This window comes from Bos indicus, chromosome 9 (genome assembly GCF_029378745.1).
Source record: "Bos indicus isolate NIAB-ARS_2022 breed Sahiwal x Tharparkar chromosome 9, NIAB-ARS_B.indTharparkar_mat_pri_1.0, whole genome shotgun sequence".
In the NCBI taxonomy this organism is placed as follows: domain Eukaryota; kingdom Metazoa; phylum Chordata; class Mammalia; order Artiodactyla; family Bovidae; genus Bos; species Bos indicus.
The window spans coordinates 89,719,997-89,741,255 of NC_091768.1; the positions used below are offsets into that span (position 1 = coordinate 89,719,997).

Consider the following 21,259-nt stretch of genomic DNA (forward strand, 5'->3'; position numbering starts at 1 on the left):
CTGGTTTTAACACTGCTTATGATAACTAGGGGCTCTCCAGGTGGCACTAGTGGTTAAAAAAAACCCCATTTGACAGTACAGTAGACATAAGATGCTGTGTTCAATCCCTGTGTCAGGAAGATCCGCTGGAGAGGGGCATGGCAACCCACTCCAGTATTATTGCCTGGAGAATTCCTTGGAAAGAGAAGCCTGGTGTGCTATCGTCCATAGGGTCATAAACAGTCAGACACAACTGAAGTGACTCAGCACGCACGCACGCACACATGCATGATAAAAGAATCCACCCGAAGTACTGTAACTAGATTGATCCCTTGGCTCTCATGATTCCTTTACTTCCCCCCTAAACTCTAGGTGGCTTCCCTGGTGGCTCAGATGATCCCTGGGTTGGGAAGATGCCCTGGAGAAGGGAATGACTACCCATTCCAGTACTCCTGCCAGGATAATCCCATGGACAGAGGAGCGTGGTGGGCTACAGTCCATGGAGTCACAAAGAGTTGGACATAACTGAAGCGAAAGAGCATAATGTCTCCCCAGTAAGGACCCTGCTATGACCTAGCACTCAAACTCTTAAATGATGTTTCCAATCAAACTCAGCGCCCTATAGTTTTTTAGATCATCTCATCCTCATCTTGGAGAAGGCAATGGCACCCACTCCAGTACTCTTGCCTGGAAAATCCCATGGACGGAGGATCATGGTAGGCTGCAGTCCATGGGGTGGCTAAGAGTCGGACACGACTGAGCGACTTCACTTTGACTTTTCACTTTCATGCATTGGAGGAGGAAATGGCAACCCACTCCAGTGTTCTTGCCTGGAGAATCCCATGGACAGAGAAGCCTGGTGGGTTGCCGTCTAAGGGGTCGCACAGAGTCGGACATGACTGAAGCGACTTAGCAGCAGCAGCAGCATCCTCATCTTACTTTTCAGCTTGATTACTCATTATCCTCTAAACACACCAGCTTCATTCCCCACTGTGGCTGGAATGCCCACCACCCAACATCTCTCTGTAATCCACTGTCTTAAATTCCACATCACCCCTACAGCTGCTTCCCACTTTTTAATAAATTTTGTTTCCTTTTTAATCCCTGCTTATGGAGGCTCCCTGGCTGCTTAATTTTTCAGAAATGTAGAACACAGTTTCTTAGTTGTGTTACAGTACCTAGGAGCAGGAAGTCATACCTCATCCTGAAGCCAGGTGGGGTGTTCTGCACAGAGATGCTAAATGCAGTGAAGGTGAGCAAAGAAACAATGCTCTGAGAGAGGGAGATGCCTTTCAACCTAGTCTACATGAGGCCAGAAAAAGTAAATAAATAAAAGTGCCTGCTTTTACAATTGAGAATAGTACTACACCATCCAGTGTACAAACTGCCAGCAAGGTAATGTGAGAAAGGAGGAAGTTTGGAGTTAAACACACCTATGTCCCCATCCCAGATCTGCCTCTTCTTAGTCATGAGACCCTGAGGAATCTTCTAATCTTCCCAAGATTTGGGTGTATGGGTGGTTCAGTGATAGAATTCTTGCCTGCCATGCAGGATGCCCAGTCTCATTTCCCAGCCCACGCAGCCACAGGGTCCCCGGTTTTTATTCTGGGCTTCCCAGTTGGTGCTAGTGGTAAAAAACCTATCTGCCAATGCAGGAGACATGGGTTCAATTCCAAGGTCCATAAGACCTCTAGAGGAGGCTACGACAATCTACTTCAGTGTTCTTGCCTGGAAAATCCCATGTGCAGAGGCGCCTGGTGGGCTGCAGTCCATGGGGTCACAAAGAGTTGGACACGACTGAGTGACCAACACTTTTACTTGACTTAGAAAAACCAGAAAAGGCTGCAGTCCCAGATGCAGGACTGTAGTGTTCCTCATAAACAAAGGAAAGGGGAAATCCTACAACATGCATAGCGCTGTAAAGCCCAGGAGAACTGTATCAGAAACTGGGAACTCAAGCCATGAGTCTGAGCAATGTTTGATCGGGGGTGTGAAGAAGCGTTCTTTCAAAGAGAGGTAGCAAGTCCAGGCAAAAGGTACAGGGACCTGTGTGCCAGGTGGAGTCTGTCTCTAGGACAATGGCCTCTGGGAAGGGAGGGCTTCCTACTCCCCAGGACCAGAGCTGGTGACATTCCTGTGAAGGTGTTAGTCATTCAGTCATGTCTGACTCTTTGTGACCCCATGGACTGTAGCCCATCAGGTTCCTCTGTACATGGAATTCTCCAGGCAAGACATTCCTGTAGATGGTAGCAAAGAAGACTCCTGGACAGGGAGTGAGAAGGTATGAAATGCCCAAAATTTTGTAAAAGGAAACAGAAATGAATGGCTCTGTAGGATTTATACAGGGTTCCCAGCAGATGTGGGGGACACATTCTGACCTCTAGACCGGCCCCCTGCAGGTCAATGGAGCAAGGTGCACCTGTCCGAGTTCCTGCTTCATCACCTCCTGCCTTCCCCTCTTCTGGTGCTCTGTAACTACTGATAGCCTTTCTCTCCCCAGCTCAGTCTCTCCCAGCTCCTAAGCTAATCCTGGCCAGATCAGTGACAACAGCAGCTCCCAAGATTGCCAGTAAAGGTCCTAGAATGTACTCTGATGATGCCACCACTGGGGAGTGGCCAGTGCAGAGCTGACCTGGGATCTGGGACAAGGCTTCTATCTTCACCGCCTTACTGTACCACAGGTGTGGTGAGCATCATAGCCTTCCCCTATTAGATTTTTAAGGGGTGGATTCCTCTGACTCTCTGCTGTTCTCTGGCTTCTGCTTAGGGTGAACTAATAGCTGTTATCTATCTGGAACCTTGTGTTGCTATACTTAATTCCACTGGATTTGGTTTGCTTGGTGGAATCAAGTCCAGCATCACACAAGGACCCGCCCATCTTGGGAACCGGCCTATAGAGGGTCGGTGACCACTGTAACTGACTCTGAATTCCCTTCCTTTAGCTCCACAGAGGTCCCAGTATGTTTCCCATTAAGATCTTCTGAAATGATTAAATACTGGAAGTAGCAATGGAAAATAAGATAACATGATAATTTACTGACAGATTTGTAACATTTCTTCTGGCCTGGATGTGTATATCCTTAGTTTTCAAAGCTGTGGGAAACAAAAGCGGAGGCGGGGCATTGATATTTAATGGTTTCTGCTAATGAGTCATCAGATATTAATCTTCTCTGAGAACAGTATCTAGCAGTCACATAAATGTCTACATATAAATATACAATTATAAAGGGATATGTGAAACAGGCTTGTTAAGAGTGTAGGATGAGTTGTTTGTTTTCTGTCTTCTTTTTGAACTGATAATGAAATATGGATTGCTGCAGTTACATTCATTCCCATAGCATAAGCTGCAAATCTTCTCTGTTAGTTAATATGGAAAAGCAAAATGTTCAGTACCATTTGCTCTTGTTCCTGCTCCAGAACATTCTGAAGTAGTTTCTGCTTGGTGCTAAATTCTTGATGTAGGCTTTCCCATTTCATTCTCATCTGGTCTTCAGCAGGTGATTTCTCCCCTTCCATCCCCAACTCCTGGGATAACACATCAGGTTTTTCGCTATTAGAAGAATAAATAATCTAAGTTTACAATGTGCATAAAAAGGCAATAAGTTCTAGGTAATTTATTACATGCACTAGATCTGGCCTCTACAATTGGAACCAGGTTATCTCAGACGTTGGCTTACACTTTAAAAATATAAATTAAAATGGAAAACTTGAGACTAATAGTAAAACAAGTATATTCTTACTGATCTTAAAATTGAACCATAAGGACAATAAATTTAAAAAAAAACTGAAAATAGCTCAGCATTAAAGATAAAAATAATTGTAACTTTTAGAATATGATATGATAGCATATGATCAGAGCAGTAGCCTTTGACAAAGAGCCCATAAATTTAAAAACCCTAACAATATTGCCTAGTCTATTGAGAGTTTTTACCCTGAGTCTAAAGAAAATACTACAGACCAGGTTTCAGGACATGGAGCAGGAGCACAGAAGGTGGAAGGAAGGCACGGCAGTATCATCCTTAAAGAGGCAACAGTGTGGCCTCTGTGATGACTGTGGGTTTGGAGGTGAGACAGATCAGGGTTCCATTACAGAATGTTAGATCTGTAACTTTGAGCAATTTGCTTCATTTCTCAGAGCCCCAGCTGTCTCATCTTTAAAATGAAGGTCGTACTTACCATACAGAAGTATGGAAATTAAATTTAGAGAAGAGACGAATAATGCCTCTGACCCTATCTGATAAAAACAGCCACTAAATCAGGGGGGCCTGACGCTGATGGTAATGGCAATGATAAGAACCTGGGAGACTCTAGACTCAGTAGGTCCTAGTTTGTATGTAGGGGTTTTGAAGTCCTAACTAGAATCATGTCATCCAAAAGCCGTATTATGCTAGAGAGTAATTGTTATTTTGATGGAAATTTTTGATCAGTTGAAGGAAAAAAAATAAAAACCTTATTGGCAGAATATTACACACTACACCAAAACCAACTCATTTCAGATTAAGTATTGAATGCAATGGTTTCTTCAAGTAAGTTTGTTGAAGAAAGCCTTAAAAAAGGATCTATAAGGCTATGAGGCAAGAGTTCTACTTCTAGGATGTATCTTATTCTCACCTACACACTTAAAGAGATGTGAGAAAGTTAAGTTCAGCAGTACTAGTAAGGACTTCCCTGGCACTCCAGTGGTTAAGACTCTGTGCTTCCACTACAGGGGGTGCAGGCTTCATCCCTGGGGGGAACTAAGGTCCAACAGGTCGCAGGAAATGATCAAAAATTAAAATAAAAAATGCCAGGAAAAGCAAAAAAAAAAAAAAAAAAGGCAATAGTGTAAAGGCCCATCAAGAAAAAAACAGGTGAGTTGTTATTATCACAAGATAAAATACTCTGAAGCAGTTAAAATGAAAAAACTAGATCTATATGTATCAACATGCATTGATCTAAAAAAGTAATACTAAGTTAAAAAATAAAACGGATACTTCTAATTTTGTTGGTTATATTAGTCTCTGGATTTGCTGCTTTATAAAAATCTTTTAAAATAAAAAAAGCTTTAAAATTCTTTTCCCTGGTGGCTCAGTGGTAAAGAATCCGCCTGCCAATGCAGGAGACGGGGGTTCAATCCTTGGTCTGGGAAGATCCCACATGCCATGGGCCAACTAAGCCCATGGACTAACTAAGCCCATGGACTAACTAAGCCCATGGACTAACGAAGCCCATGGACTAACTAAGCCCATGGGCCAACTAAGCCCATGAGCCACAACTATTGCTCTAGAGCCCAGGAACCACGAGAGAAGCCACCGCAGTGAGAAGCCTACGCACAGAAACTAGAGAGGAGCCCCTGCTCGCTGCAACTAGAGGAAAGCCCAAGCAGCAACAGAGACCCATCACAGCCAAAAATAAATAATTAAATAAAAATCACTTTCAAAAATTCTTCTGAAATTACATTTCTTTATTGTGTTCTTTTGAGATGGTAGACTATCGTAACACTTTAAATTCATTCATGTTTATATAACAATTTAGTATTTGAAACCAGAGGATATTTAATATCTATATAGTCTTATATTCAATCACTGACACATAAAATGCCACAAGCAGATCAGTTTTAAATTAGAACAAGCTTTTCTTTTCATAGAAAATATCCTTCCTTTCCTTTGATATTTTTATTGATTAATTTCCAGTTGAATTTCCTTAGTACTCTTGGAAGTACCCTTCAATTCTCCAGTACATCACAAAGTGGTGGTGGAGATGATTTACTTGCTCAGTTGTGTCCGACTCTTGCGACCCCGTGGACTGTAGCCCACCAGGCTCCTCTGCCCATGGGATTCTCCAGGCAAGAGTACTGGAGTGGGTTGCCATTCTCTTCTCCAGGGGATCTTCCCGACCCAGGAAACAAACCTGGGTCTCCTGCATTGCAGGCAGATTCTTTACCAACTGAGCCACCAGGGAAGTCCCACATCACAAAGTATTTCTTTATTCAATGAATCGGTAACCATGAAGCAAGTCACGCCGCTCCCAAAGGGATTTTTACATAAACCAATTCACAGTTGATAGTCTTAGAAAATCAGCTAATAAGTTGACGGCTGAATATATACTCTTTTCTCCACAAATGTTATTCTGTTCTTTTAAAAATATATACATGTTTTTCTTTTAGCTTCTGGGTATTATTCAATTTATGTTTGTTTGTTTGCTTGGTATATTTACCCGAGGCTTGAAAGGCATGACTGAACTGTAATCAACTAGATTTAAAGATTTTTCTAAAGAATTTGCATAAAAATTAAAGAATTTATAAGCAGTCTTTAGACTAAATCTTACACAGAGAGCCAGTACTGAACCGCAGATTTCTCTTTAAAATAGTCTTAGATTTGAAAGAGCAATTTATAGTTGTTTGTCTTTCATCTGGGCCCTTTCCAAAGCTAAAGGCCAAGGAAAGAAAAAAAAAAAATATGGCAAGAAAGCTGCAGAAGGTTCTTACAGCTGCTTTTCATGACTCTACATATGAGGAGGAAGCAACGTGTGGACGGGTTCTTTGTAAAAATAGAGTTTGGTAAAAATATTCAGAAAACCATGAGGGGTGAGTAAACATCTTAGAAGAAGCAGAAACAGGAAAGGCAGAGTGGCAGCAAGTCTCGACTTAGTGACCATGGAAGAAACAGAGTTCCTCATTTTAGATTTTTTTTTTTAATTAATTTTATTTTATTTTTAAACTTTACAAATTGTATTAATTTTGCCAAATATCAAAATGAATCCACCACAGGTATACATGTGTTCCCCATCCTGAACCCTCCTCCTTCCTCCCTCCTACATGCTATGGTCTTCTCAGCATTTCTAAGCGTGACCATAACAGAAGAATTTTTAAAATTCCATTATATTTTAACACAATTTTTACAGTATTAGGGTTATTTTTATGGAGTTCCTGATTATAGATGTTATAATCTTATTCATCTCTATTCTTTTAAATTGATTATCTATTAGCTGTTATCAATATTTTTTATTCCTTTTCCCCCCCTTGAATATCTTCCTCTTTCCTAGATGTATAGACATATATAGTCAACACTTTTGTCATATGTCAGCAACATTATGTCAGCATTAATTAAATTTAAAAAAAAAAAAAGAAAAGGAAAGAAAACTCTCCCCAAAGCTGACCTTACTAAAGTTACTTTTGATCATCTACATCTAGTCTGGGTCTTACCCATACATATACTATACACTCAATTTTATATCACATTTTTTACTTGATATCACAAACTGTTATTGATATTGCTACGTAATTTTTGTTAAGATTATATAGGCAAAAATATTTTCTTAGGCTTTTTTTTTTTTTACTAATAGGAATTTCTGTCTTTTTATATGGTATTATAAATAGTATTTCCAAAATCACCTTTATAATATGCATTTCCTCCAAACAAATGCTCAGAACTGAGATCACTGGAGTCCACGGGATTAAAGCTATTTGAGACATGATGGTTGTCAAAGGATGCTACTACCAAATTTCAACCTTTGATACTGCACGAACACAGAGGTTTTGCTGAAACTTTTTTTAATGTTTTAGATTTTAAAGATAGTTCTCCTATGTATCTTTTCAATTGACTTTCACAGTGTTCACAGCCTTTCTGTGATGATGGCAGTCAATTATTAGTCTCATTCTACTGGTGAGCAAATGAAGTCTCGGGGTTGAGTTCCTTTTCCAGGGTGACACATGCAGACCCAGAATAAAACCCAGACCTGCCTCAACACAGGCACACTTGCACTCTGCTTCAGTTTCTTTTCCTTCCTACCTTTTAAACCAGACTCTTCAACTTGAAAATTCTCCCCTTTCTTTAAATTTTCTTTCAACACTTTACTTCCCTGCATGTAAGACTTTCAGTCTCACTCCAAACCAGGGCTCAAAGCTCAATGACTTTATATATAGAAATTATAGAAATAGATCATCAAGAAAAGTTCCCTGGTGGACCAGTGAAAAGGACTCCAGGCTTTTCACTCAGGCTTTCCAAATTCAATCCCTGGTTGGGAAACTAAGATCCCACAAGCCTCATGGTGCCATCAAATTAAAAAAAAAAAAAAAAAGTCAAGATACTTACAAGACACATACATTTATTTTTCAGAATGATATTAGAGGAAGATAGATAAGCTCTTGTAAGGAAAATGTTTTGCAGTTAGGTAAAATCATTCAGTCATAAACATCATGAATCTAGTTTTATAATGCATTTATTATTTGACTTTCAAAAATGTACTATTAAATAAGCATCATCCCTGATCAGATATGCTACAGAAAAGAAAAGGAAGTCAGCCATTGTAATTACTAGTTATGCTGCTCAACTAAATGTTCAAAATACAAGATTTACAAGTAAAAATGAAATGATTAAATTTTTTCAAAAGATGTTCAAAATAAAATTTTAAGGAAGATGTTTACTTTTATTATTGTTTTGTCCACAGGGTATGTGAGATCTTAGTTCCCTGACCAGGGATTGAACCCAGGCCCTTGGAAGTAAGAGCTGGAGTCCTAACCACTGGACCATTTTTCAAATGTCAGGACAACAGCAGTAAGAAGAGAATAGCAGACTGTCATCAGAGAAATGTAAAGCGAAACCACAGTGAGGCACCACCTCACACCTGTTGGAAGAGCTGTCATCAAAAAGACCATACATAGCAAATGTTGCTGAGGATGCGGAGAAAAGAGAATCATGGACACTGTTGGGGGGAATGTAAATTAGTGTAGCCACTATGAAAAACAATATGGAGGTTTCTCAAAAAGCTAAAAACAGAACTGCAATAGACTCAGCAATTCCACTCCTGGGTATATATTTGGAGAAAATAAATTCTAATTAAAAAATATACATGTACCTTAATGTTCAGATAAAGCAACCTAAGTGTCCATTAACAGATGAATAGTTAAAGAAGATGTGATGTGTGTACACACACACACACACACACACACACACACACACACACGGAAAACTACTCAGCCATAAAAAAGAATGAAAAATGCTTCTATTTGCAGCAATACAGATAGACTTGGAGGGTATTATGCTTAGTGAAATAAGTCAGACAGAGAAAGACAAATACTGTATGATATCACTTAAATGTGGAATCTAAGAAATAAAACAAACTGGTGAATTAACAAAAAAACCCCCCAAAGAATGAAAGAAACATACCCAACACCACCAGAGGTCTCTGCAGCTGAGTGTTGCGTTAGAATTTCCTCTCCAAGGCTGGCTACTGACTGGAGGAGGCTCTTCTGCTCTGCCAATTCCTGTTCCAACTCCTGCTCAAGGAAAAGGAAAAATAAAAACATCTTTGTTACTTTATGATTATTGTCTCCAAACACAGTTGTATGTCTAGAAAATCCTCAGAGAACTTTGGTACAATAGTATGTTTTTAAGTTAGCACATTCATAAAAGGTGTGGCTTAGGTAACTGTTCAGAGGTGCCTCCAAGTCCCCTGTAGCTTTCTTTGGCTTTGATAAAATAATGTCTAAATAATCTTGTGGGGGGGGTGGTGGTGCTGGTAAAAATAAAGAGAAAAGAAAATTTTGCTTGGCAATGGCGCCCCCAAGTGGTCCAAAATGCACTTTCACTTTTCAAAATCTAATACTGCCCTGTTCAAGCTGAAAGAGATACAGAGAGCAACAACTCTCTTCAATTTCCCACTTGCTTGATAAACTGGATCACCACTGGACTCAGTTTTATTTTTTCACTATTGGTGAAAACGTCTCTACTCTTTGAGAAATATTTTAATATGCCGTATCCATAAAGTGAAGGTACTAATGAGATGTCATTCTTTGAGTAATCAAAAGATGTCATTCTTTGAGTAATCAAAGCTCATTTGCTTCATAGGCAGTAATTTGCAATCCTGTTTTGTGATGGCATCTACTTGAGAGCTGAAAGCAAATTTCATTTTAAAAAATGCAACTTTTTGCATATTTACCAATTCTCAGAGGCCTTCTTGGGGCTTTTATTATATATAATAGACTCAAATTGGGGCAAGCTAGAAATAGAGGGTAGATTATAATTGAGTTACACTATTTTAAAACTAAGCTTTTCTTAGAGAACCGACTTTAAAATGACCAGTTTTCCCAGTGGTCACAAGTAAATGGAAACAGCCAGGTTCTGCTTCTGTCCAAAATGAAGATACAAGGGCCCTCTGTCTTCAGCACAGAAGGAACTTGTCCTTCTAAAACATTTCTCTCAAGGTGCATGCTTGGCTGATCTGCAGGCAAAAGAGGCGGGAAGTGCGTTACTTTTTGTTGCTGGAGGCTGCTCTGTCGCTGGTGGGTCCATGCGCTCCGAGCTTGAGCCAGCCATTCCTGAACCCCGGGGCTCTGAGTGGCAGCCAGGTCAGCATCGCTCTCCTCCTTCTCCTGGGCTGTCCCCTGCTTTTAATGAGGGAGAAATCAAGAGTCATACTACCCACAGGAAGATCTTAACCAAAACAGAGTGATGGCTCCTTTAGTGTGGTCTGAATAATAAAACCAAAGTGACTCCATTTGGATGTGAAACCACATTTTAAAAAAAAAATGGTAACACAAAACCCATGGAATTTATTATGGCATTTGCAGGAAGGAGAACAATAAATAGATTATTATACTCAGAAATATTAAGGGAGGGGGGGAACTGCCATGTCGAGGCTAGGCTTTTTAGCTGACTGATGTGGTCAGCAGACATTATTCTGGAATTTCTTCCACAAGAATATAACTCTAGGTCTTACTCCCTTTCCTATCCCCACCAGGACTAGACTCCACTGCCATCTGTTGCCACTCTGGCTTCGACAGAGTGTGGCTAAAGGAGAAAGCCAAAGTAACTACCTATTACCTGGGCAGGGGTTTATTATTCCTGCTAGACTATTCCGATGGAATTTAACAGGCCCTAAAATACTGCATGGGCTTCCCTGGTGGCTCAGTGGTAAAGAATCTGCCTGCCAATGCAAGAGACGTAGGAGACGTGGGATCAATCCCTAGGTCAGGCAGATGCCCTAGAAAAGGAGATGGCAACCCACTCCGGTATTCTTGCCTGGACAATCTCATGGACAGAGGAGCCTGGTGGGCTACGGTCCATAAGTTGCAAAAGAGTTGGACAGGACTAAACAACAAACAAAATATTTTGTATTAGAATGGAATTAGTTCTGAGTGAGCACCTTTCTACTAACATGTATTTATATGCCAAAGGATAAATTACACTGTGTTCGTAAGATGCATTCACTAAGCGCTTATCAGCACCCACTGTGTGTCAAGCACTGTTTGGGGCACTGGTGGGAATTGGAGGGGATTTATTTGGCTCAGAAGCCAGACAAAGGCCCTGCTGGGATGACAGACAATAAATAGACAAGATAAACTGGGATGGTGATAAGATAAACTGGGATGGTGATAAGACAAAGAATGTGAAACTAGAGAATGGGGTGGAAAGTGTAGGGGGCAGTTTCTTAGGCTGGGTAGCAAGGCATCTTCAGAGGTGACAGCTGTTTTGTGTGTTGCCAAAGACGGGGGCTTCCCTGCTGGCTCAGATGGTAAAGAATCTGCTTGCAATGCAGGAAACCCGGGTTCAATTCTTGGGTTGAGAAATCCCCTGGAGGAGGGCATGGCAACCCACTCCAGTACTCTTTTTTGGAGAATCCCATGGACAGAAGAGTCTGGCGGGCTACAGTCTACAGGGGTCACAAAGAATCAGACATGACTGAGCAATTAACGCTGATATTGACTGACTGAAAGATGGGGTAGGGGCCTCTAGGCCTATGGAACTACTGGAGCAAAGGCCAGAGGGGCAAGAAACTTGGTGTCTCAGGGACAGCAGAGGAGGGGCAAGTATGACTGGAGCACAGGGAGGGGCCGGGGGCAGGCACATAGGAAGGGAACGTTCTTGGGGGTGCTTCCATGGAGGCACCTACTGAACCGCTGCCCCCCTGGCCTCTGTTCTCTGCCAAAAAAAAAAAAAATCTGACCTCAGCATGGGGTTCAGCCACAACAGCTAACCCCGCCTGACTGCCCACGGGACCCTTCCTTTCTTTTTCTTTCCAGAATTTTACACTAACTCTTACAGAGAAATAGATGGGGTCTGTTTCCCTCTGTCTTACTTAATAGAATCTCATGGTGAAACTAAAATGTTTGAGATCATTTGGTATCCGCACTTGAGGCGCAGTGAAGGCAACAGTGAAACCTACAGGTACCATTCATATTTATACTTCGTTCCTTCCCGGATTCTGAACCACCTCAGCTCACAGGTGCTTTCTTCCCTTGAAGATGACCCAGCTCCCCAGTAGAAGAATGTGCTTCAGATAGAACAATGGTAGCGCCGTTGGTCTAAAACATGCTACCTGCATTTTGCAGGATCTTCAGAATAGATGACAAGTGTTCAGTAGGCTCCCCACCCTCCCAGGAGCACCTCTTTCAGGCAAGCAGTGATTTTCCTGAAGGCGGGATGTTTGGGGTGGTCGGGCATTCCTCCAGGATCGAAGCCCACACATTTCTGCGTGACGCAGAGTTTTCCCATCTGAGGATGCTTCATTGACCCAGAATAAGCTCTGAGATATGCTGGCTTTTCCAGGCAAGGATGAAACAAAAGTCAAAAGGAATCTGTAGAGGATGACCCCAAAGAAGTCAGTGGGATAAGCTGAAAGCTGTCCCTAGTCAGAGACCCGGTGACAAAACAGTGGCCTTAGCCATGACCTGCTGACTCTCTTTTGTGAATTCCTCTCTGCCTTGCCCTTCAGTAAAGGTTTGCTTTCACAGCCCAGCCTGGAGACTCCCGTGGAAACTTCTCAGGGCTCTAACTCACCCTTCTCTGCAGGTTTACTACAGTTGACTGAGAGCTCTGATTTCAAATTCCTCATACCAAGGAAAGAGACCAATTGTACTTGGGAAAATAATAATTGAAATGTCAGGTCTACAGGGAGGCTTAACCACATTTACATGCATAGACACATAGTTAGATTCTAAAACAAGTTCGAAGAAAGGGACTCCTATTTGACTAATTGAATCCACAGCTTTAGAAAAAAGGAAATTTAGCAGCATCAAAAGCATATGACTAGTATGTATTTTCTCTGTGGTTAGGTTTGGTTTCTCAGTTAATGAATTTTTCTCTGGTTGATTTCACTGTTTTGAAACCTAACCCTTGGACCACAGGAAGCAAAAAATGATTAAGGAATAGATCAAATTTCATTCTCTTTCCCCTTGAGATACGAAGGTACTGACCTAAGGAATAAAATAATGGTAATTACACTCTCTGAGGTCTGATAACAGTTTTCTGACCTATCTAGGGAATAGGAAATAGGGTGGCTTTTATTTTCCACCAGGCTCCTGCTTGGGTGGGGCTATGTAAGCTGTTTATTTTGGAAATACTAGAAGAATAACCATTTTTGCCAGGAACATTCCTTGGAAGATTAGTGAGGATTGGAGAATGCTAAACATTAAATAAAACACTTCTTTAGAAAGCACTTTGTTATTTATATAGGATGAACTCTCTGCTCCTTGGATGAACAATAACGTGTGAAAATGACAAATTTATTACAAATGAAGATATCATGTAATTCAAGAGGTATTATAGGCCTGTGTCATAGAGAAGGACAACAGAGAATGAGATGGTTGGATGGCATCACCGACTTGATGGACATGAGTTGGAGCAAGCTCTGGGAGTCGGTGATGGACAGGGAAGCCTGACACGCTGCAGTCCATGGGGTTGCAAAGAGTTGGACTCGACTGAGCAACTGAACTGATAGAGAAGTAAACAATTTTGGGCCAGGGTGGAGGGGATTCGCTGGAGTGGATTATTCGCTGATACACGGCATTCGTGTGTGTGTGTGTGTGTGTGTGTGTGTGTGTGTGCTCAGTCACTCTGTCGTATCGACTCTTTGTGACTCCACGGACCGTAGCCTGCCAGGTTCCTCTGCCCATGGAATTTTCCAGGCAAGGATACTGGAGTGGGTAGCCATTTCCCACTGCAGGGAATCTTCTCAACAGGGATCAAGCCCACAACTCTTGTGTCTCCTACATTGGCAGGTGGATTCTTCACCACTGAGCCACCGGGGAAACCCCTTATTCCGGGTTTACCTGGTATCATTCTGGCACATTTCAAAAACACACAGTTAGTATTTTAATTGAGAATAACTTTAATTCATGTTTTAACAGAGGAAAATTTGAAATCGCCTATCTAAAAATAAAACCTCTATATTTCCACTTGTTTTGGTACCACTCAGGTTTTAAAGTGTTGAGATTTCATATATTTTATATTTTGTTCATGTTTTAGATGGAAATGTATTGCATATTATTTCTCTAACTTTTAATTTATATATAGGAAAGTTATGAATTTCATTTTAATTTTTTTAATAATTTTTTTTTTTACTAAAATATTCCATTGCTTTTAATAGTTTTCTGTTGGCTAGGTTTGATGTTCCAGATCATATAATCATATGATTAGCAAATAACTGAAAATACATAGTTTAATCCAGAAAAAAATCATTACACTGAGAAAGTAGAAGCAATCACAGTGAATGTGCATTAAGCTCTCACCATACTGTCTGTGCTGTGTCCCCTGCCAGCATCTCTACTCAAGTACAGTTGCTCCCCTCCCTCCTGACACTGGTTCCAAGACCATTCCCCTGCCCCTTGGATCTTATTTTCTCCCTTCTACACAAGAAGACTTTTGCTGCAGTCTCACTTCTTTTTCATCAATTTTTCCTCTACTGAGTTGTTTCTGTCCCCCTGTAAACATGTCATTATTCTTCTGATCTTAAAATGGAATGAATTTCTTCTAACCCGCTTCTTATAGCTTATTCCATTCCTTTGCTCCCATGACAGCGAAACCCCTGTTTCCTGCCCTCTTCCTCTCTAACTCCTCTCTCCATTCTCGCTTCCATTTCAGAGTGATTTTTGCCCTCACTATTTCACTGAAATAGTTGTAGCTGGGGTCATAGAAGACCTGCGTGTTGCCAGATCCAGTGGTCAGTTCCCAGTTCTCATCTTACCTCACTTACCCTCAAGTGTCTCCCAAACCCAAATCTTGGTCTTCTTCCCACCTCACTGGTATTTCCTTCTTACTCTTTTTTTTGTGGGTTCCTCCCCATCTTCCTAACTTTTCACACTGGAAAGCCCCAGGGCTTGCTCCTCTTTATCTCTCCTCACTCCCTTGGTGATCTCATGGGCTCTCATGCCTTTAAAGACCATCCAGGGACTTCCCTTCAGTCCAGGGGTTAAGACCCGGAGCTCCCAATGCAGGGGTATGAGTTCGATCCCTGGTGGGGGAACTAAGACATGACTTATGGCACGAACAACAACAGAGAACCTCTAGAGGCTGACAGTTCAGTCTAGATCTGTCTGCTGAATCCCAACAGCTGACTGACACTGGATAGGCATCTTAAACCTAGCCTGTCCAAAACGAAACCAGTGGCCTAATTAGTTCTCCTTCCCCAAGTTCTGTTCCTCGAGAGTTTTCATTTTCCTAATTATCCACAACCTGATAAGTTCTCATCCCCTCTAACCTCCTAACCGGTCTCTCAGCTTCCACCCTGGTCCCCCATGTAGTTATATCTGGTCTTGTCACACTTCTGTCCCCAAACACTCCAGTGGTTTCTCATTTTCCCCAGAGAAAAAGCCAAAGTTCACACGGTGCCTACAAGGTCCTTTGCAGCCTAGGCCCTTGTTACCCCTCTAGCCTCTCACCTTGTTCACTCCACTCCAGTTGCTGGGCTCCTTGAAAAACCAGGTAGGAGCCCACCTGGGAGCCTCTGCCCTTGCTTCCCCCTCTCCGAGCCTGGAATTCTCTTCCTCCATGTCTACACAGCTCACTCCTTCAAACGTAAGATGAGGGAGGCTTCGCTGGTCACCCTGTTTAAACCTGCAAATCCACCCAGTCCCAACTTTCTTTATTATCTGCCTTATACTATTTCACCTACAGCTCTTATCATCTTCTAACTTAGCATATAATAACACACCTTAATTTTATATTACTATCTGTCTCCCCCAAACATAATCTCTTGAAGATGGACTATAGAAAGTGAAGTCACTCAGTCGTGTCTGACTCTTTGCAACCCCATGGACTGTAGCCTATCAGGCTCCTCCGTCCCCATGGGATTTTCCAGGCAAGAGTGCTGGAGTGGATTGCCTTCTCCAGGGGATCTTCCCAACCCAGGAATCGAACCCAGGTCTCCCACATTGCAGGCAAATGCTTTACCGTCTGAGCCACCAGGGAAGCCCTGAAAATGGACTATATAGAAATATAAATATACAGATAGATTTTGCCCTTGCTCCTTCACTCTAACATATAGAATAGTGGCTGGCACACAGTAGCTTTGCAATAAACATTTGCTTAATATTTGTGTAAGATAATAATTCTAATATGTAGAGATGAAAAACAAACAAAATCAAAATATTAGACACTACTAGTATGCAAAGCGCATGGGGAGAAATCTGAGTGAATGTGTTATGAGTTTCTTATGTTGATCTGGAACAAGAATGAAATAATAACTTAGAATTTATTAGGTAGGCATGATAAAAAGTAGAGACAAAAAACAAAGGAAAGCATTCAACCACCTAGAAGCAAAAGTTAAAATGGAGAAAGAAGAATAGAAAGAGCAGGACAAAATAGGAAAAAAAAAAGCAAGAATAAAATTTCAAACATATCAATAATCACAAAGAATTTAAATAGATTAAACCTGCTCTTTAAAAGTCAGAGGTTTTCTGATTAGATGTGCTTAGAACCAACAAAATACACCTAAATGTTCTTTATATGAAACAAATCTAAAAAATAAGGACTCAGAAAGGGTTAAATCAACAGAAAAGTGAAAGATATACCAGGCAAATATTATACAAAAAAAAGCTCTAAATCACTATAAGGAAACATGAAGGACACTGCATGATAGTAAAAATGTTCAATTCGCCTGGAATACATGCCAAGTCTAAACTTGTGGGCACTAAATAAAATAGTCTATCTGAAAAGTAGAACATAGGAGATATAAAGGAGAAATATAACACTGCCACAGGGTATCTTAATCTATGATTTAATCTATGTTTAATCTATATTTAAACATTTACTTTTCAATGATACAGCTGCTAGCATTTGGTAATTATTTTCATTTTCCTTTCCTATGCTGCAATTTCCAGGTCTCTGGATTCAAACAACTCTTACAAAGCCTATTTGGAAACCTATGCCAGGGACTTCCCTGGTGGTCCAGTGGCTGAGACTCAGAGCACCTGATTCAGGGGACCTGGGTTCGATGCCTGGTCAGGGAACTAGGTCCCACATGCCACAACTAAAGACCCTACACATCCCAACGAAGACTGAAGATCCTGACTGCTACAGTTAAGACCCAGAGCGGCCAAATGAATAAATATTAAAAACAAACAAACAAACAACTACGCCAGAATGTGTGTGAAGCAGGTACGTACATAAGTATGTGCTGTTTCCCAGCCATCCCCTTCATGTGTCCCGTGCTCAGAGGGCAGACCAGTCTTGTGCAAAGATGAGCCTCTCTGTAGCGCCACACTCATGGCGTGGCTGGAGCCTCACCTGGATGTGGAGTTGCCTGTCCTGCAGCGCCCTCTGCAGCTCCAGGAGGCTCCCCTTGAGGGTTCTCAGCTTCACCGCCAGCTGCTCGGCCTCGTCCTTTGTGTGAGCCTTGCCCTCCAGCAGCAGGTTTTCATTGTGGACCGAGAGCTCTGATAAGGCCACCACCTTCTGCTCTATTTCCACCAGCATATTCTAGGACAACAGAAATGAAGTTGAAACTGACACAGCCTGGGCGCCTCTGCAAAGACCGCGTCTCACAGAGAAACCCACTGCTTCATTAAGACTTTCATCAAAACAACATGCCTCTAGGCTTGTCTTTATTCCCCCTAGTTTTCATACAACCTTCAAGAGTGTATATAGGTTTTAACAATTCTTTGAGCCTCCTAATTTTTCTCTTATTTAAGATTAGATATTATTAAAAAAAAAAAAAAACATATGGGAAGCACATTTTATATAGCCAACAGATAAGGAGAAAAGACCAGGCCTTAGCATTACCCCATTATGACTGTTCTATTATTTTAGTGTTAGAGGTGGCTCCATGGTAAAAGAATCCACCTGCCAATGCAGGAGATCCAGGTTCAGTCCTTGGCTTGGGAAGACCCCCCTGGAGGAGGACATGGCAATCCACTCCAGTATTCTTGCCTGGAGAATCCCAGGGAGCCAAGAGCCTGAGGGCTACAGTCCAGGGGGTCATAGAGTTGGACACGACTGAGTGACTGAGCATGTATGTAACGCATGCACACACATTATGCTTGTGGCTAATAATAGTGAAGACATCACATGATCGACTCTCTGTGTCAATTTAATAAGGACTGTTTTTTTTTCAAAGAAAAATGTTTTGAAAGGGAGTGGTCCCAGACTAGTGCTCTTTTACTTGCTTTTTATTATTTTTGTCTTTTTTTTTTGGCCATGTCACCTGGCATGCGGGATCCTAGATACTCAATCAGGGACTGAACACGTGCCCCCTCCATTGGAAGGGTGGACTCTCAACCACTGGACCACCAGGGAAGTTCCCCTGTTTTTATCTTTTATATAACGCATTTTTAACTTCACATTTCTGAAAGTTTTCCTAAGAATTTCACATTCACTTTCTAGTGTTACGAGGTTTTTTTCCTAAAATGGAGGCTAAATCCAGGAAAGAAGTGAAAATAATCTCCCCACTTCCCAAGTAAGATTTAAAACAAAAACCAAAAAACAGAAAAACTAAAAAAGTCAACCAAAACAAATAACAACCATATTATTTTCTACAGAAACTGTTCTGTTTTTCTATACCTTAAGTCTGAACTCTTTGAAATGTACTTTCTAATTTATATTCAATTATTTATTAATAAGAAAAGATTGTACAAAATCAGAATCACTACCATCAGCTTCTAAGAACATAAGTGAGATCCCAAGACCTAGAACTAAAAGGAAGAGTGAAACTTTTCATGAAATGGGCCTTAAAGGATCATTTCTTGAGGATTACTTTTGAGGAACTAATATTATTCTGTGCAGGACTGCCTTTTCCATTAGGCAAGGCTATCACAGAACTGAAGGCCCCTAACACATCAAGGGGCCCAAGAAAATGTCTTTCGTTTAAAATCAGAGGAAAAAATGATGATGATAATAATTAATATGTAATGATATCACCTCAGGCTTCGGGAAGATCTCCTGGAGGAGGGCATGGCAACTCCCTCCAGTATTCTTGCCTGGAGAATCCCATGGACAGAAGAGCCTGGTGGGCTACAGTCCACAGGGTCGCAAAGAGTGGGACATGACTGAAGCAACTTATCATGCACCCATGATAAACCACCCTGGATTATATTAGCCTTTGTACCCAAAGCAGTTACAAAATACAAATATAACTTTTAGTATTTCTATAGAGGAAGAGAGGTTCATGGAAACAAAGTACCCTGGGCCCCAAAAGTCATAACAGGACCCTAATTCCATATAATAGCCACAGCTATGATTATACTACTGGCTCAGATGCCAGATTTATTTGCATGAGGAACTATCATGCATTTGTGTGATTTCACAGGCTCTGAGTTTTGAAAAATATTGCCAAAGTACCACTTCAATACTTTGTAAGAGTCCTGAAATATATTATCTCAACTATGCATCTTATGTATAACTATAAAAATAGAGATATCAAAAAGGAAGAGGTGGGAGTAATGATGAAACATAATTTTGAAATGCTAGTACATGTGGTAATTTCAAGTGCTAGAAGGCAATGCTAAAAATACGTGTCTCTTTTCAGAAAAGTAACTTTAGAAAAGATGATAAAAGAAATAGAAAACAGTCGCACATGGCTCTCTATTCTCTACCATCAAGGCAGAAATGCTTTGAAGACACATAAATAAATTGTCCACAGACTTCCCTGGTGATCCAGGGGCTAAGACTCTGTGCTCCCAACACAGGGGGCCCAGGTTTGATCCTTGATCCGGGAGCTAGATCCCACATGGCGCAACCAAGACACAGCATGGCCAAATAAATAAATAAAATAGTTTAAAAGTTTAAAATTATAAGTTGTAAAAAGAATTAAAAAACCTAAATTATAATAATTAATATTAAAAAATCTCAATCATAAGGGATGACCAGAATGATATACTATATATTAAGAAAAGAGATGGCATTCATAACTAATGGCTGTGCATATTTCCTTCAGTCCCACATGTATGAAGTCATGTACACTGATATTTAACCTTGCAGATTAGACTGTTCTAGAGACTTGCTGGTTAAATGAAAAAGCTTTTAAAACAAACTTCACCCACCCGTAGTGTAAAGTCTACTATGATGATACTCTTTGAAGTCAATGACTGGTACATGGGAGTTCAGTATCTATTCTCTATGCTTTATATGTGTGCTTGAATGTTTCCATAATAAGGAGGTAAGAAAATAATATTACAGTAAAAACTTTGATGTCATTACCTCTTACATTAATTGCTAAAGACCGCACGTTGAGGAAGGAAATTCTCTGCCCCAGAAGACAACCTTCCCATGTTGAGTCTGGCTGCCTATAACTACAGTTTTGCCAAGTTTTCCAAATAATATTTCTGAATTAAAACCAAAATTGCAACGGCCCACCTATTCTGTTGTTTATCCACAGTCACTGATACTAATTCTGTGCATTAGGTACTTATATTCCTTATTAGCCACCGAAATGGACTCTGTTGGAGAGGGAGAGGGTGGGAAGATTTGGGAGAATGGCATTGAAACATGTATAATATCATGTATGAAACGAGTTTCCAGTCCAAGTTCGATGCATGATACTGGATGCTTGGGGCTGGTGCACTGGGACGACCCAGAGGGATGGTATGGGGAGGGAGGAGGGAGGAGGGTTCAGGATGGGGAACACATGTATACCTGTGGCGGATTCATTTTGATATTTGGCAAAACTAATACAATATTGTAAAGTTTCCAAAAATAAAATAAAATTTAAAAAAATAAATAAATCTGCCATGAGTTCGAGCAGACTCTGAGAGATGGTGAAGGACAGGAAACCTGGCATGCTGTAGTCCATGGGGCCTCGAAGAGTCGGACGCGACTGAGTGACTGAAAAACACTAAATCTTTACAAAAATGTCCTTCAGGAAGCTGAAAATTTTCTAAAGAGTAGATACTGTTGGTAAAATTTTCAAAAGACTAAGCCCACATCTGGATTTAATTTAAGCTTTTATAAGATATTGTTTTTCTCCTAAATATGTAAAGTATATGGATTGTGAAAAATCACATATCCATGCCCCAGTTTGTTACCATTATACTTTTCTGTAGTTAAAAAAAATGTCTTGTGGGACCTTCCCTGGTGGGCCAGCAGTTAAG

General features: G+C 40.9%; 1 protein-coding gene across 4 annotated transcripts in view; it reads right to left on the bottom strand.

Moving 5' to 3' along the window:
- The window catches only part of SYNE1 (spectrin repeat containing nuclear envelope protein 1), a 505,866-nt gene that overhangs the window by 151,349 nt on the left and 333,258 nt on the right, over nucleotides 1-21,259 (bottom strand). For 2 of the 4 annotated variants that reach the window (XM_070796399.1, XM_070796398.1), the window contains exons 97-100: nucleotides 17,463-17,654; nucleotides 10,211-10,345; nucleotides 9,126-9,235; nucleotides 3,373-3,529 (exon numbers count right to left, since the gene is read on the bottom strand). In XM_070796399.1, the coding sequence (XP_070652500.1) occupies nucleotides 3,373-3,529; nucleotides 9,126-9,235; nucleotides 10,211-10,345; nucleotides 17,463-17,654 (594 nt within the window). Of the gene's footprint in view, nucleotides 1-3,372; nucleotides 3,530-9,125; nucleotides 9,236-10,210; nucleotides 10,346-17,462; nucleotides 17,655-21,259 lie in introns of those variants that run through there. The other 2 variants (XM_070796402.1, XM_070796400.1) reach the window with 2 other exon arrangements.